Source organism: Canis lupus, chromosome 14 (genome assembly GCF_048164855.1).
Source record: "Canis lupus baileyi chromosome 14, mCanLup2.hap1, whole genome shotgun sequence".
NCBI classification, from domain to species: Eukaryota; Metazoa; Chordata; class Mammalia; order Carnivora; family Canidae; genus Canis; species Canis lupus.
Window position 1 is genome coordinate 32,700,939 of NC_132851.1, and position 12,955 is coordinate 32,713,893.

General features: G+C 48.2%; 1 protein-coding gene across 9 annotated transcripts in view; it reads right to left on the reverse strand.

The window, feature by feature from the left end:
* Positions 1–12,955, reverse strand: part of ZFAT (zinc finger and AT-hook domain containing) — a 193,841-nt gene that overhangs the window by 133,375 nt on the left and 47,511 nt on the right. For all 9 annotated transcript variants that reach the window (XM_072774597.1, XM_072774595.1, XM_072774600.1 and 6 more), the window contains one exon: positions 11,190–11,441. In XM_072774597.1, the coding sequence (XP_072630698.1) occupies positions 11,190–11,441 (252 nt within the window). The remainder of the gene's footprint in view (positions 1–11,189; positions 11,442–12,955) is intronic.

Below are 12,955 nucleotides of genomic sequence, written 5' to 3' on the forward strand. Positions count from 1 at the left end.
AGAACTAATTAAATCTCAGAACGCCCCAGAGACTAAAGTGTTATCAGCCACATTAATAAAAAGCTCAGAACACTTGTCAGAACAGCAGACTGATAAGGGATTATATTCTGGGACTCTGGCACCAATTCAGTCCACGCTGCTAGAAACAGCAAGTTAAGGAACTTATTAGCCCACAATAATTCCAGCGGACCTGCTGAATACGCATCACTCTTGTCTTTGCTCTTCCCCTCAGGCTTTCTCACATCTTCCTGGCGGACTTGCTCCCAAGGAAAGCCAGGCAAGCATCTACTTCCAGCAATGTCCCCACGGAGGGACAGCTATGAAAAGAAGCACGTGAACAGCACGAAGCCTTTGTTTTCCACATGACCCCTATTCCCGTTACATCATTGCACCTGCAGGCTTGTGCTTCAGCCATCCTCAAGGAAGTGCCTACCTCAGCTTCTCTCCACAAAAATGCCAAGTCACGTTCAGACATGCAGTTCAGGCCCCCTCCTCAGGAAGCCCTCCAGGATGTACCCCACAGACATGTGGCCCTGCCTTGCCTCCTCTGCACCGGTTTGGCCCATTCATTATCTTTTGTTATTTCTTCAACCCCCTGTCCCCGTTTTCAGACACTCAGCTGCTCAAGGGAGGAGACTCATCTTACTCAACTCTGATCCCCAAAGTCTGGCTTGGCACCCAACCACAGCACAAGCCTAGGAATTAGTAGGAGAAAAAGAAGAGAATCTGCCTGCTGTGGGGATCTCAGCCCTCCACTTTAGCCGGCCTCCTTGGCAGATTAGAAGCACCAGGCACAGCAGTACATCTGGCTTTGAAAGCTTTGGGCCATGCACCATGGGCCACCCATCCCGGTACTTAGCAATCAGGGGTTTCCAGGGGAGAGAGAGCACTCCTTTTCAAACTGAGGTCACGATGCATGGTGGCTCCTTGTCTTGGGAAAAGGCATCAATTAGAGTGAAGGCCTATTGTGCCACAGAATCCATCACACCCTATCGAGGCCCTCCGCGGCAGGACGCAGCAGGCAGCCCGCTGAACTTCACACAGCAGAATGCAATGGGCTCCAACCTTTGCCTCCTGACACAGCAGAACAGACTTGCCCCGCCAGCCAGCACAAGCACGGCCCCAGAGGGCCTCCAGGATCCTGAACAAGAAAGTCCTCATTCAAAAGTCCTACCTTAAAAAAAAAAAAAAAAAAAAAAAGTCTTACCTTAAAGTCCTGCTGCTTAAGTGTGATTTTGTTAGTTCCTTGCTCCCACCACAAAAAATAAAAAAAAAATTAAAAAAAAAAGAGGCTCTGAGGGGCCCCTGGTAGCCCAAGACACAGCAAGTCAGGAGCAGAGAGAGCCGAGTACACAGTGCCAGCTCTCCTTGTGACTTCTGTGGCTCACACTGGGAGACTTAATTACCAGCAGGATGGGAGGTTTTATCTGGCATCCAGCAGGAGGATCAGAACAGATACTCAGTGCCCTGGAGGCAGCTGGCACAGCTGGGCACACACAAGGACGACACATCACTGTGGTGTATGGCCAGGGCCCGTAAGCATCGGGGTCCTGCTGACCTGGATCTAGGATCCTACAGACCCATGGAAGTTCCCGACTACCTTGCCTCTGGAAATTCTGCGAGGACGTACACAAACACCTGTGAAACTTAGCAGCCTGAATCATACCCATCTCTGGTGCCTGCTCTAGAGCTCCCTATGGGTTCCTGGCTAGGGGTCCCACACTGTCTTCCTTCTCTAAAGAACTCCAATCACATATCCTGTTATCATCCATCTGAACTTCATTTAGTTTCAGAAGCTACTGGGGTAATAACGAAGATCATGTGCAGGTACTGTCACTGGGCAGACATTTGCCAATAGCCTCCATGGTGAGGTGCTGGCCCTGGGGAGTGAGCTGGCTGGCTCAGGGGGTGGAGAAGGATGAGGGAGCCCTCTAAGTAGAAAAAGTTGCCTGCACCAAAGGAGCCAGGGGACAAATGAGCACAACTGTGCAGAGCAGCAGCCCAGATGCAGCTCAGGGCAGGGGGAGAACCCTCCTCGCAGGGGCAGGGAGGCCATGGGAGGATGCTCAATAGGAAAGCAACAAGTCACCTTTGCATTTGACACCACTCTGTTAAGGGAGGCTGTCTAGGGGGCCAGTTGAGAAGTGGAGTGATCAATCCAAGGGCTATGGGTAAAAGTGCTTGAGAGTGATGAGAAAGCTAGACCTGGGACAGGGAGGAAGGGCAGCAAGGAGACTGGGGGCCCCAGAATGGCTAAGGGGGAGGCAAAAGCCAGCAGGGCTCAGTGACAGTTCATTTGGTCTGGGGTGAGATCAAAGGAGGAATTAAGGGTGACTCAGGTTTCTATTTCCAATGACTGAGAAGTACCAGCAAGTGAGAAGTAATATTCATGGGCAACCATCAAATACAGGTGGGAAAAAGGGGGACGAAACCCAAAATGTAAAGAACACAGAGTCCAGAAATGACCGTTAGCAGGTATGGATGGCCAGTCAACATGTACCAGGACCTCATCCATGTCATCTGCCCCACATCACATAGAAATATATGTGGAAATCAGAAAAACTAACTTTGAGTTTGCTGCCCATTAGACACTGTCAGCCCTAGTTTCTGATCTAGAGGATTCATGCATTTACTCACTTCCTGTGTTCCAGGCCCTGATGTAAACACTGGAAAGAGAACAGTGAAATGAGATACCCACACAAAGTGCATTATGTCTCTTTGTGTCAAATCCATAAAGAAGTAGAGTCTGGCTCTAGATTTTGGCAGAGAGGAGAGTATGAATGATTCTAGGCCATGTGCAGGGCACCAGACTCTGGGGACAGTATGGGATCCTGCTTGCTGAGCTATCAGCATGTGGGGAGACACACACACAAACGACACTCCTAACATGAGGAGACACACATGGCCTGGAGTGAGTAGCCTGGGCTTCTGGGGGACAGAGGCTGAGGACAAGGAAGGGCACACTCAACCAGCCTGCAAAATGAATGAGGTCAGAGGCGACAGGTGAGTAAGAATCTGCTGACACACGAGAGGGCTCTGGCATCCCAGAGAAGGGATGGGTGTGCAAAGGCAAAGGGATGGCATAGGGCCCAGGAGGCTTAGGGGCTGCAGATGAGTGTGGCTATTCAGAGGGCAGAGGTTCCCTTTCTAGGCAAAGGGAACACATACAAGAGACTGCAAGTACAGGGTTCTGGGGCCTCTGGAAGTTTGTAACAGAGTCATAGGTGGGCAACATGGGAGGGGTACTGGGCAGGGGGCAGCTGTCAGGTTTATGCATAAATGACCTAGCAGGCTCATGATGAGCTCAGCCTGTCTGTGAACAGGGGTGGGCACGGTGGTCTGTCTCTGGGGAAGGGATGTGACCAGTCTGCACTTCAGAGAGATGTCTACACACACACCCAACACGTGCCTAAAACAATCGACTGATATTTGGGAAGAAAATAGGATTCCTCTTTTCCTTTCTTACCATATCCTTGTGAATTTTATAGTTTACATACGTAAAGTGTCTATAATAAACTCTTACAGCAAATGTGTACTTGAGCCAAAATGCCTGGGCTCCCATCTCAGGCCTACTACTTACTACCATGCAACATTGGGTAGGATGCCTGTCTCAGTTTCCTACTCTGTGAAATGGGGACAAAACTAGTAACTACCTCATGGGGTTTTTATGAAGAGGAAATAAATTAATATTTGTAAGACACTCAGAATAGTGGTAGGCCTACAGCAAGGACCCTGTAAGATGGTTTTTAAATTTTAAAAATGCAACTTATTAGTAAATAAAGGAATATATGTATCAGGGATGTGTTTTCAAATCACCGGTGTACACAGACCATGGATGGGAACAGAAGGGCAGAGTAGAACAGAGCTGTCACAAGAGTCTGTGGAAGAGATAATGGGGCTTAACCTCTAAGAAGCACAGCACAGATGGAGAAAAAGTCAACTGACCGTGGCAAGTGACAAATGTGAGGGGTGGGACATCTGGACAGTGGGGACAGTCACCAAGTTGGAATATGGGGGGAGGGGGTCCATTTATAAGGAGATAGACAACAAGCACCACACCAAACGTGCCACAGAGTTTATGCTGCCTATGGGGCACCCAAACTGACTGCAAGCTCAGGAGAGGGTCTGGCCATGGAGGATGTCTGCAAGTCAGAGCCCAGAGAGGGGGTGAGTTCCACGCTGTGTACAGGATGCACACAGCAGTCACTAGTGACAGTCATCAAAAATCTCCCGTTCTCCCCCAACCCGGGCATGTGCACAGCTACACTTTCTGGACCCTCAAAGTCAGTGGGGCCATGTCATCAGTTCTGGCCAATGAAATGCACAAGCAGAAGTGGCAGGTGTCACTTCCAGGCTTAGGGGAAACCATCCAGGGCTCTTCTCCCTTCTTGCACAGTGACCAGCCATGTGCAAGTGGTGGCTGCTCTGTCTGGGACCCTGAGTGAGCAGAGCCTCTGAGCACCTGCAGTAGGCGTCCTGTCCGAAGGAGAACGTGAACCTGGTTCTGTTAGGGCCAAGGCAATGCGGGAGAGGCTTTGTTGTAAGGGCGTGACGTGGCCTACGCGGACTGACAGGCTCAGCGACAGCGACACGACGTGACGAGCAGAAGAACTGAAGCTCACAAAGCAGCAGGAACAGGGGCAGCTGGAGAGGGAGGAGGGAGTTAGGAGCTCGAGGTGTCACGGGGACGGAATGTGAACAGAGCCAGCACACGTGCCCACACTTCCCAGCACGCAGAAAGCCAGAGTGTTTCCAGAGACCGCTGTGCTGCATGACCTCCAGGCTTCCATCCACCTGACGGGTGCACAGGTGAAACCGGGGTTTACAGGCAGCAAAAGCAAACAGTCATCACCATTACACAACTCTCCACGGAGAAAGGCGTCATATTCAGAGACTGACACTGCCCTTCCTTCACGCCTGCAAATCTTCAAACACAACTCACCCAAAACCGTTTTCAATCACAGCGGCTCTTACCAAGTCCGCTGTTTTGCTAACACAAATACAGCAGAAGGCACTTGAAACATTGTTCTAAAAAGACCTCCATGAAGATTATAGGTGCATCTTATGGAAGATCTTAAATAAATGCCTTGTCATCTTTGGGACGGATTCCACAAGAATAAGGGCAAATTTTTGCAACTCTCTTTGCAAAAAAGGACCCCAGAGATAATAAGCTTACAAAGGTTCAGAAGTCACTTTTATAAAATTGACATATTGATTTCTGCAGGCTGCAAACTGTTTTTTCAGAAACACCAGCTGTTCCACATAATGGCACAGAAATCTCTTTTCCTGGTTTCTTTTGCTATTCAAATGCAGAATAAAATAAATAAATATAGAATACACACCAAAAGTATTATTTTAACTTGCCAGGTTCAGCGCAGGGAAAGGCTTGTGTTGTTTTTATTGTTTTAACAAGCTAGAGAGTCAAGGTCAATTGTTTGAAATGTCACTAAACTGCTCTTTACAGACCATGTATTAAAACAATTATGCGAGAATTTTCCCAATTGTAATGTTGTGCTTGGCAAACTAGGAAACATGGAACAAACGTAGGGACGGTGGCCGCAAAGTAGCCGGGCATAAGGTCATTGCTGCATATTTTAGAGGCTTCAATGAGGGCCAGAAAGAGAGAAACTCCCCGAGCTTCTACTCTTCTGTTTCATATTTGTTAAATTAAAGTCCTTTTAGGTCACTCAAATCAGTGGAATAGGAGGCCGTTTTCTCTACAGCTTATTACTGGAGGCAGCTGATAATCTTATTAGAAAGGACTGCTCCCGTCTGCCATTGCAGGATATGTGACCTAACTAATTACAGAGCAGAAAATAAATAGCGGAACCACGCAGGGTAGTTTCCAATAAGGTGAGTGTAAAAGACTGACAGAAGTACACTGAAATGAAATAAAATCTCCATCCATGAGGTGGAAATGAGACAGGTTTGAAGGCACAGATGTGGGACACCGCGGGGCTGGCCCCAGAGTGGGAGTCCAGAGGTGTGGGGTCGCACCCCGGCCCGACCTCCAATGCAGTGTGTGACTCTGGATAATCATCACCTCCTGGACTTCAACTTCCTCAACTGTAAACCTATGAAAGTGAGTCTGAAAAGGGGGTTTTCTGAGCCAATCTTAAAAGGTCACATACCATGTGATTCAAAAGATGTAAGATTTTTGAAATGACCGAATTACAGAGCTGGAGGACAGATCTGCGGTTGCCGAGGGTGGGAGTGGGGTGATTCTGCAGCAGGAGCACGGGTCCCCCTGAGTGACATGACACGGAGCTGCACACACAGGTCATGGTCCGCATCTGAGTCTAAGCACACGCTGCGTAACTCCATACGATGCAACCGTTGGGGGAAAACGGGTTTAAGGGCACCAGATTTCTCTACAATCTTTGCAACTTCCTGTGAATCTGCAATTATCTTCAAAATACAAAGTTTTACTTTTTTAAAGACTTTGAGCCAGACCCTTATTATTTCTTCTCTGGACCCCAGGATTTGAAATAGTTTATCTCCCAATTTATTAAGATAATTCTTTTGCCTGTGTTTACTGATAGAACTGTCTTACTTTACGACTTTCACAAAACCACAATTTCCAGATGGATCCAAATCATGGGTAATAAAAGAGACCATACAAATCACAAAGGAATAGATAGAAGCATGTATTTTATTATTCTGGGGTATCGGTAAGTGTTCTCAGCTATGATGAAAAGGGCAAGAAATCTAAAAGGAACATTCGACAGGAGTGACAGTACAGATATTTAAAACTCCAGTGAAGCATGAAAGAAAACAAAGCAAGGCTACAAATGAAATGGAAAGACAAGGGATGCCTGGGTGACTCAGCGGTTAAGTGTCTGCCTTCAGATCCCGGGGTCCAAGATTGAGTCCTGCACCGGGCTCCGTGCGGTGAACCTGCTTCTCCCTCTGCCTGTCTCTGCCTCTCTCTTTCTCTCTCTCTCTCATGAATAAAAAAAAAAAAAAAGAAAGAAAGAAATGAAAAGACAAACTGTGGAGAATATTTTCTGCACACACTGCAACCCAAGGGAAGTAAGTAAAGGACACAGATGAGGAACACCCCAAATTACACACAAGGCACAAATCCCCAATAACTCTATAACCAGGTCTACTCATGACCACATAGACGCTAATACAAACAACTAAAGGGAACCGTCATCTTAGGAGACGGGCAGGGGTGAGGACAGACAATGCGCAGGGTGAAGAGGGCCCAGGAGGGTACAAGCCGGTGTCGGGAAGGGGAGCGGCAGATGCTGTCTGCAGGGAAGCTTGGCAACGTACACGCATGCAACAGAACGTAAAATATGCCCCTACTGGCCCAACAATTATATTACTAGGTATTTGCCTAAGGCAATAATAGCACGAGTACAAATATAATAATAAAATTAAAATGCATGCTTAAGACCAGTCACCTGTGTTGTTGTTCTTGTTGTTTTAATCAGGGAGAAAAATTAAGACCAATCTTGAATGCCAATAGACTAGAAACCGGTGAAGGAAAATGTATGGCCTGCATGTATGTTGAAATGCTGGGTGGCCTTTAAAAATGACAGAAATCTCCATTTACTGACCATTTGGGGTGAAGAAGCATTGCACAGTCCCTGCAATGAGGCAGGTTTGGAACCTGGGCCTGCCACTTAACAGCTGTGTGGTCTAAGCAAGCTTTAGAACCTCTCTGTGTCTCAGTTTCCCTTTCTGTGAAGTGGGAATAACACCAGTGCCTACTTCTAAAGGTTGCTGTGACTTAAATGACCTAACAGCTGTAAGACAGTGAGTATCCAGAGAGAGCTACGGAACAGCTTGTACAATAAAAAATACTGACATGAAAACTTCAATTGGCCACATTGGGGGGAAGGGGTTAAAATCACAGAACATGATGCATGGCCCCATTTCTAAATAATGTATGTGTACACACAGCTGAGCAGGATCTTTCTTCTCTTTTTTATATGGTTTAATAGTCAATCCCCCTAGGCAGTGAGTTTCTGGATTACTGTTACTTTCCTCTTAGTATTTTCTATATCATCCCAGGTATTAAAAAAGAAAAAAAAAGTCAATATCCAATAGGCACCGTCAGACACTTTTGGAATCTGAACTGGTGTGAGCTTTCGGGGCAGGGCGGGGGGGTTGACAATAGTAATATACTTTCTGACCCAGGGGTTATATTTCTAGGGATTTCTCCTATAAAAATAACAGTTATAAGTCTACAAATCCACATGTACGTGGGTGTGTATACACATGCACACACACAGACACACACACACATATATATGCATATAGAAAGATTTATTAAAGCAATATTTACAACAGCAGAAGATTGGAAATAGCTTAAATTTCATCAATTGCAAACAACAGGACACAGAAAAAGTAATGCCGTAGGGTTCCAGGGAAAGATCCTTGTGTTGAGGGTCTTGAGAGGACTTTGCACTTTACTCTGAAGGGGAGACACTGAAAAACTTTGTTTCTGGAAGAAAACCCTGAGGGCAGTGCAGAACATCCACAGATCTGAGTGAACTTCTCAGGCTGCATCCAAGTTAGATCCAGGTCTGACCTCTGGAGGAAGCAGCAGCAGGAATGCTTTGCAAAAGAGATCCCTGATTTCCAGCCATAATTGTACAAAAAGCCCCGGAGTCTCCCAGAAGGAGTCTGACAGGATGAATCATGTGAAGGCACAAAAACAAAACAGATCCTCAAGAAGACAGCACTGAATGATGAGAGAGATTCAGATTCTCGGGCAGGCAGGAACAAACAGAGCCGCTCTGAAGGCTACAGCTGGCCCTTCTGATTAAAACGCAACCACCATGGGGAATGCAAACGGGTACAGCCGCTCTGGAAAACAGCATGGAGGTTCCTCAGACATTTAAAAATAGAACTACTCTATGATCCAGCAATCACACTGCTGGGTATTTACCCCCCAAAAATACAAAAACAGTAATTCAAAGGGATACATGCACGCCTATGCTTATGCTTACAGCAGCGTTATCTAAAAGAGCCGAACTATGGAATCAACCCAATCGTTCACCGACAGATGAATGGATAAAGGAGGTGTGGTCTATATACACACATTGGAATATTACTCAGTCATAATAAGAATGAACTCTTGCCATCTGCAGGGATGTGGATGGAGCTAGAGGGTACAATGAATGCTGAGTGAAACAGAGAAAGACAAACACCATATGATTTCACTCCTGTGTGGAATGGAAGAAACAAAACAAAGGGGGAAAAAAAGAGAGACAAACGAAAAAGTAGATCCTTGCTCTAGAGAACACACTGATGGTCACCAGAGGGGAGGTGGGTGGTGGGATTCGGGAGGGCAGTTGTGGTGAGTACCCGGACATGTATGGGTTTGCTGAATCCCTATGTTGCACACCTGAAACTAATGTAACACTGTTATCCATACTGCGATTAAAGTAATAAACAAACACAATGCAACCACCATTAACCATTTGTGGGAAAAAAAAGGAGGGAGGGAGTAATGCATGGCATGGGAACAGCTCCATAACCCAGGGCCAGTGGGTGACAAATCCACCAGAAATTAGTTCTTCAGGGGCAGGAAGGTCCGTCCTAATCCTTCCTCCCTCAACCATCTCACTTGTAAAAGTAACCTTATTTGCCACGTGGGCATTGGGCTCTGAGGCCAGAGCACTCCCCAGCTAAGTGTCTCACACGGTGATGACACGTGCTCTGCCCTGGGACAGCTGCTTCCCCACTGACTTACCTCGTCTGAATGCTCGTATTGGCACTAGCCCATGCAGCCTAGAAAGGGGTTCACATAGTACCCCCTGAGAGCAGTTCTCCATAGGATAGAATGACGTTTCATGTTCTCTATAGTTTGCACGGATGGTAGCAATGAGCCGCGGCCACCAACCGAGATGTTGGGTAAGCATCAGGGATGAGTTATGCAATTATTCCTCCAATCTGTGCTGGGATTTTACACACCAACAGTCTTGCTTCACTGCTGGGGGGTGTTTATAGTAAAGGACTTGAGAACTGAGGTCCACAGGCTAGGTCCCCTTGCTAACTGAAGGACCCTGGCCAGGCAAATGACCTGATTTCCCAGGATCTAACTATCCTTCTCTACAGGACAGGAAGGAGGACAACAGTACTGTTGGAAGAAAGTTACAGCTAACATTTGCTGAGCCCGTTTCTTATGCAAGCACTGTTCTGAGCATTTTCTAAGTCCTGCCTTATTTCATCCTCAAAGCAACCATTTGTGAGAGTGCTGGGTTTTACTGCCATTTTACAGATGAGGAAATGGAGGCAGAAGGAAGCTGGTAAGGGCTGAAGTAGCTGGGATTCCCACCCAGACAGCTGTGTTCCAAAGCCGGAAGCATTTTAACCAGAGTAGTCTCCCACGTAACATCCTTAGCACAGCACAACGCACTGTAAGAACTTCTTCAGTGGTCAGGCAGTCTGAAGACTTCCCAAGTGGGCACAAGAGCCAGACGACAGCGGAGCCCAAGGTAGAGGGTCTCCCCAGTACCCCCCACCCAGGGCAGTGGTGCTTCATTTCCCCAGAAGGCTGCCCACGAGGTGTGCTCTAACACAGTGATGTCACACCCACTTCAGCCTCTTTCAGAAGCTGCTTCCAAGTGGAGGCCTCGCCAGGAACACGGGTGGAGGAAGCACCGATCCCCTTCAGCTGCTTCCAGGATGCCGCCACACTCAGGCCCTTGGCCTCCATTGGTCATCAAGCTTCATCACAGAGATGCTGAGCATCCTAACATCTGCCCTCGTGCTCATACGGTCCCATCCATCCTCTGAGATGTCCTCCCTCAGCATCCCAGTGCCACCTGGCCCGTGACAGCAGGCTCCCCGCGACTGCCCATCGGAATGCCGTCTCCCCACTGAGGGTTTATTCCCTGCTGACGTTCTGTGATGTGCAGCCCTGCTGTCGCACCCGGAATGTCAGCTCACCCAGGGAGACGCCGCATCTCACCCTCTGTGCAGACCCCAGTGCACCCACTCAAGTACCCCCGGGACTTGCAGTCCATGGGCACCACCCAAGCAGGACACCTTCAACTCAGAGATGACTCACTGTCATGGTGACCGTTCCAAAACTAGGAACTCTCCCAGACAGGTGAGACTTGTGTGTAAGGGCTCGATTTCCCTGTCAAAACTGACCCAGGAAAGACTGCCGTCCGTCGTTCACATGTGTGGGGGAAACGGACGCACTTGGCCCTCAGCGACCATACCTGCTTCTCCGTCCTCCTCGCCCAGGTTCAGCACGATGATGCAGATGTGCTTTCTGAGCTGGCGTGGGTTGGAGAACTTGCGGCAGCACTTGCTGCACTCCAAGCTGCCGGGGGCCAGGCTGCTCCCCTCCTCCGGGACCGGTGGACTGTCCTCGCTCGGACCCACGATGCTCTCCGCAAGCTCCTCCTCGGCGCTGGGCTTCTTCGTGGACCCCTTGGGCCTGCCTCTCTTCCTCTTCATGACCGAAAACTCTACCAAGGAAAGAAGAGAGCACAATGTCGTCACACATGGCCACAGGGCAGAGCACACACCCAACCTCTGAATGTGGGAATGTGTTCAGTTTCGGGTTTTATGAAAAACAGAGTCTGACGTAGTGCCGGAAAGTACAAGCTGCAAACAGTATCTTTAGTGCTAATGTTTCTGCATCTACACACTAGCATGCACTAAATTTCCTTATATTCTGATTTAAAAATATGGGCAGCCAGGGGGCTCGGCGGTTTAGTGCCTGCCTTCGGCCCAGGGCGTGGTCCTGGAGTCCCAGGATCCAGTCCCACGTCGGGCTCCCTGCATGGGGCCTGCTTCTCCCTCTGCCTGTGTCTCTGCCTCCACCCACCCCCTGTCTCTCATGAATGAATGAATGAATGAATGAATGAATGAATGAATAAATAAATAAATAAATAAATATTTTTAGAAATATTGTTTGAGGAGAACCTGTGCACATCTTCTCTTATAAAGCGGGGGTGGTTCTAAACTGTGACCGGCAGCCCCCCCGGCTCACAAATCAGACTTCTAAAGAACCCCTAACTCCATTAACACCCTGTTCTCAGAATATGCTTAAGGACTTCTGTGCAAAGGATTCGCAAAGGCTGCTTAGCTTTTCATGCTCTTAACGAGCTACACGACTATTCAGATTATTTCAAGGCATCATAATTATTACAGCCAAATTGTTCTGATAAAACAGAGAAAAAATAATTACAATCTAAATCTACCAATTAAAGGACTAAAGACAACAGCCGTATTTTTCGAGTTTCCTAGCGACCTAGTGAGTTAAATGGCACGCTCAGAGCTGCTGCAGAACAAGTCTCAAACCGTTTTTCAACTTGTGTTTCTTAATTAGCCCTCATTTTTAAGACACTGATCTCCAGAATGAAAGTGGGAATTAAGATGGGTGCGTGGGGTCGGGAAGCATCGTGCTGCTGGGTGCGTGAAGAGGGAGTGTCTGGTCCCAAATGATGTGACCTGACAGGTATCCTGAGAGACACCAAGCAGGAAACCAGCACAGTCTGTTAGTGGCCTATCTGCTGAGGTACAGCATTTCAGCAATCGTCCAAATCTGAGCTGCAGAGGAAAGGAGGGGGTCCTGGCTCCAGCAGCATCCTGGTAATATGGTCAAGTACAGAATGAGATCTTCAGGCCGTCTCCCTGCTCTAAGGCCACCAGTCTGCACAGGTAGGCATCCCCCACGCTGCCCACTGCTACCCCCATGAAGACCCTTTAAGTAGGTCCTTGTGCTCCCACATCAGACAGGGAGACCAGAGGGGAGGGGGCAGGATGGTTCTGGAGCAGTCTGCAGAGAAAGAGTGGCATGGCAAGTGTGGGCTCTGGACACAGGAGCCTGCTTTGACGCAGGGTCCCCAAGAACTCAGGGAGGTCATGCACCAGAATGGGGAAGACCTGGGGGGTAAGGGGGGGGCCTTCTGGGGGAAGAGCTTCTGCAGAGCTGCAGTGCCAAGGGTGGCTCAACACTGAGCAAGAGACCCAAACC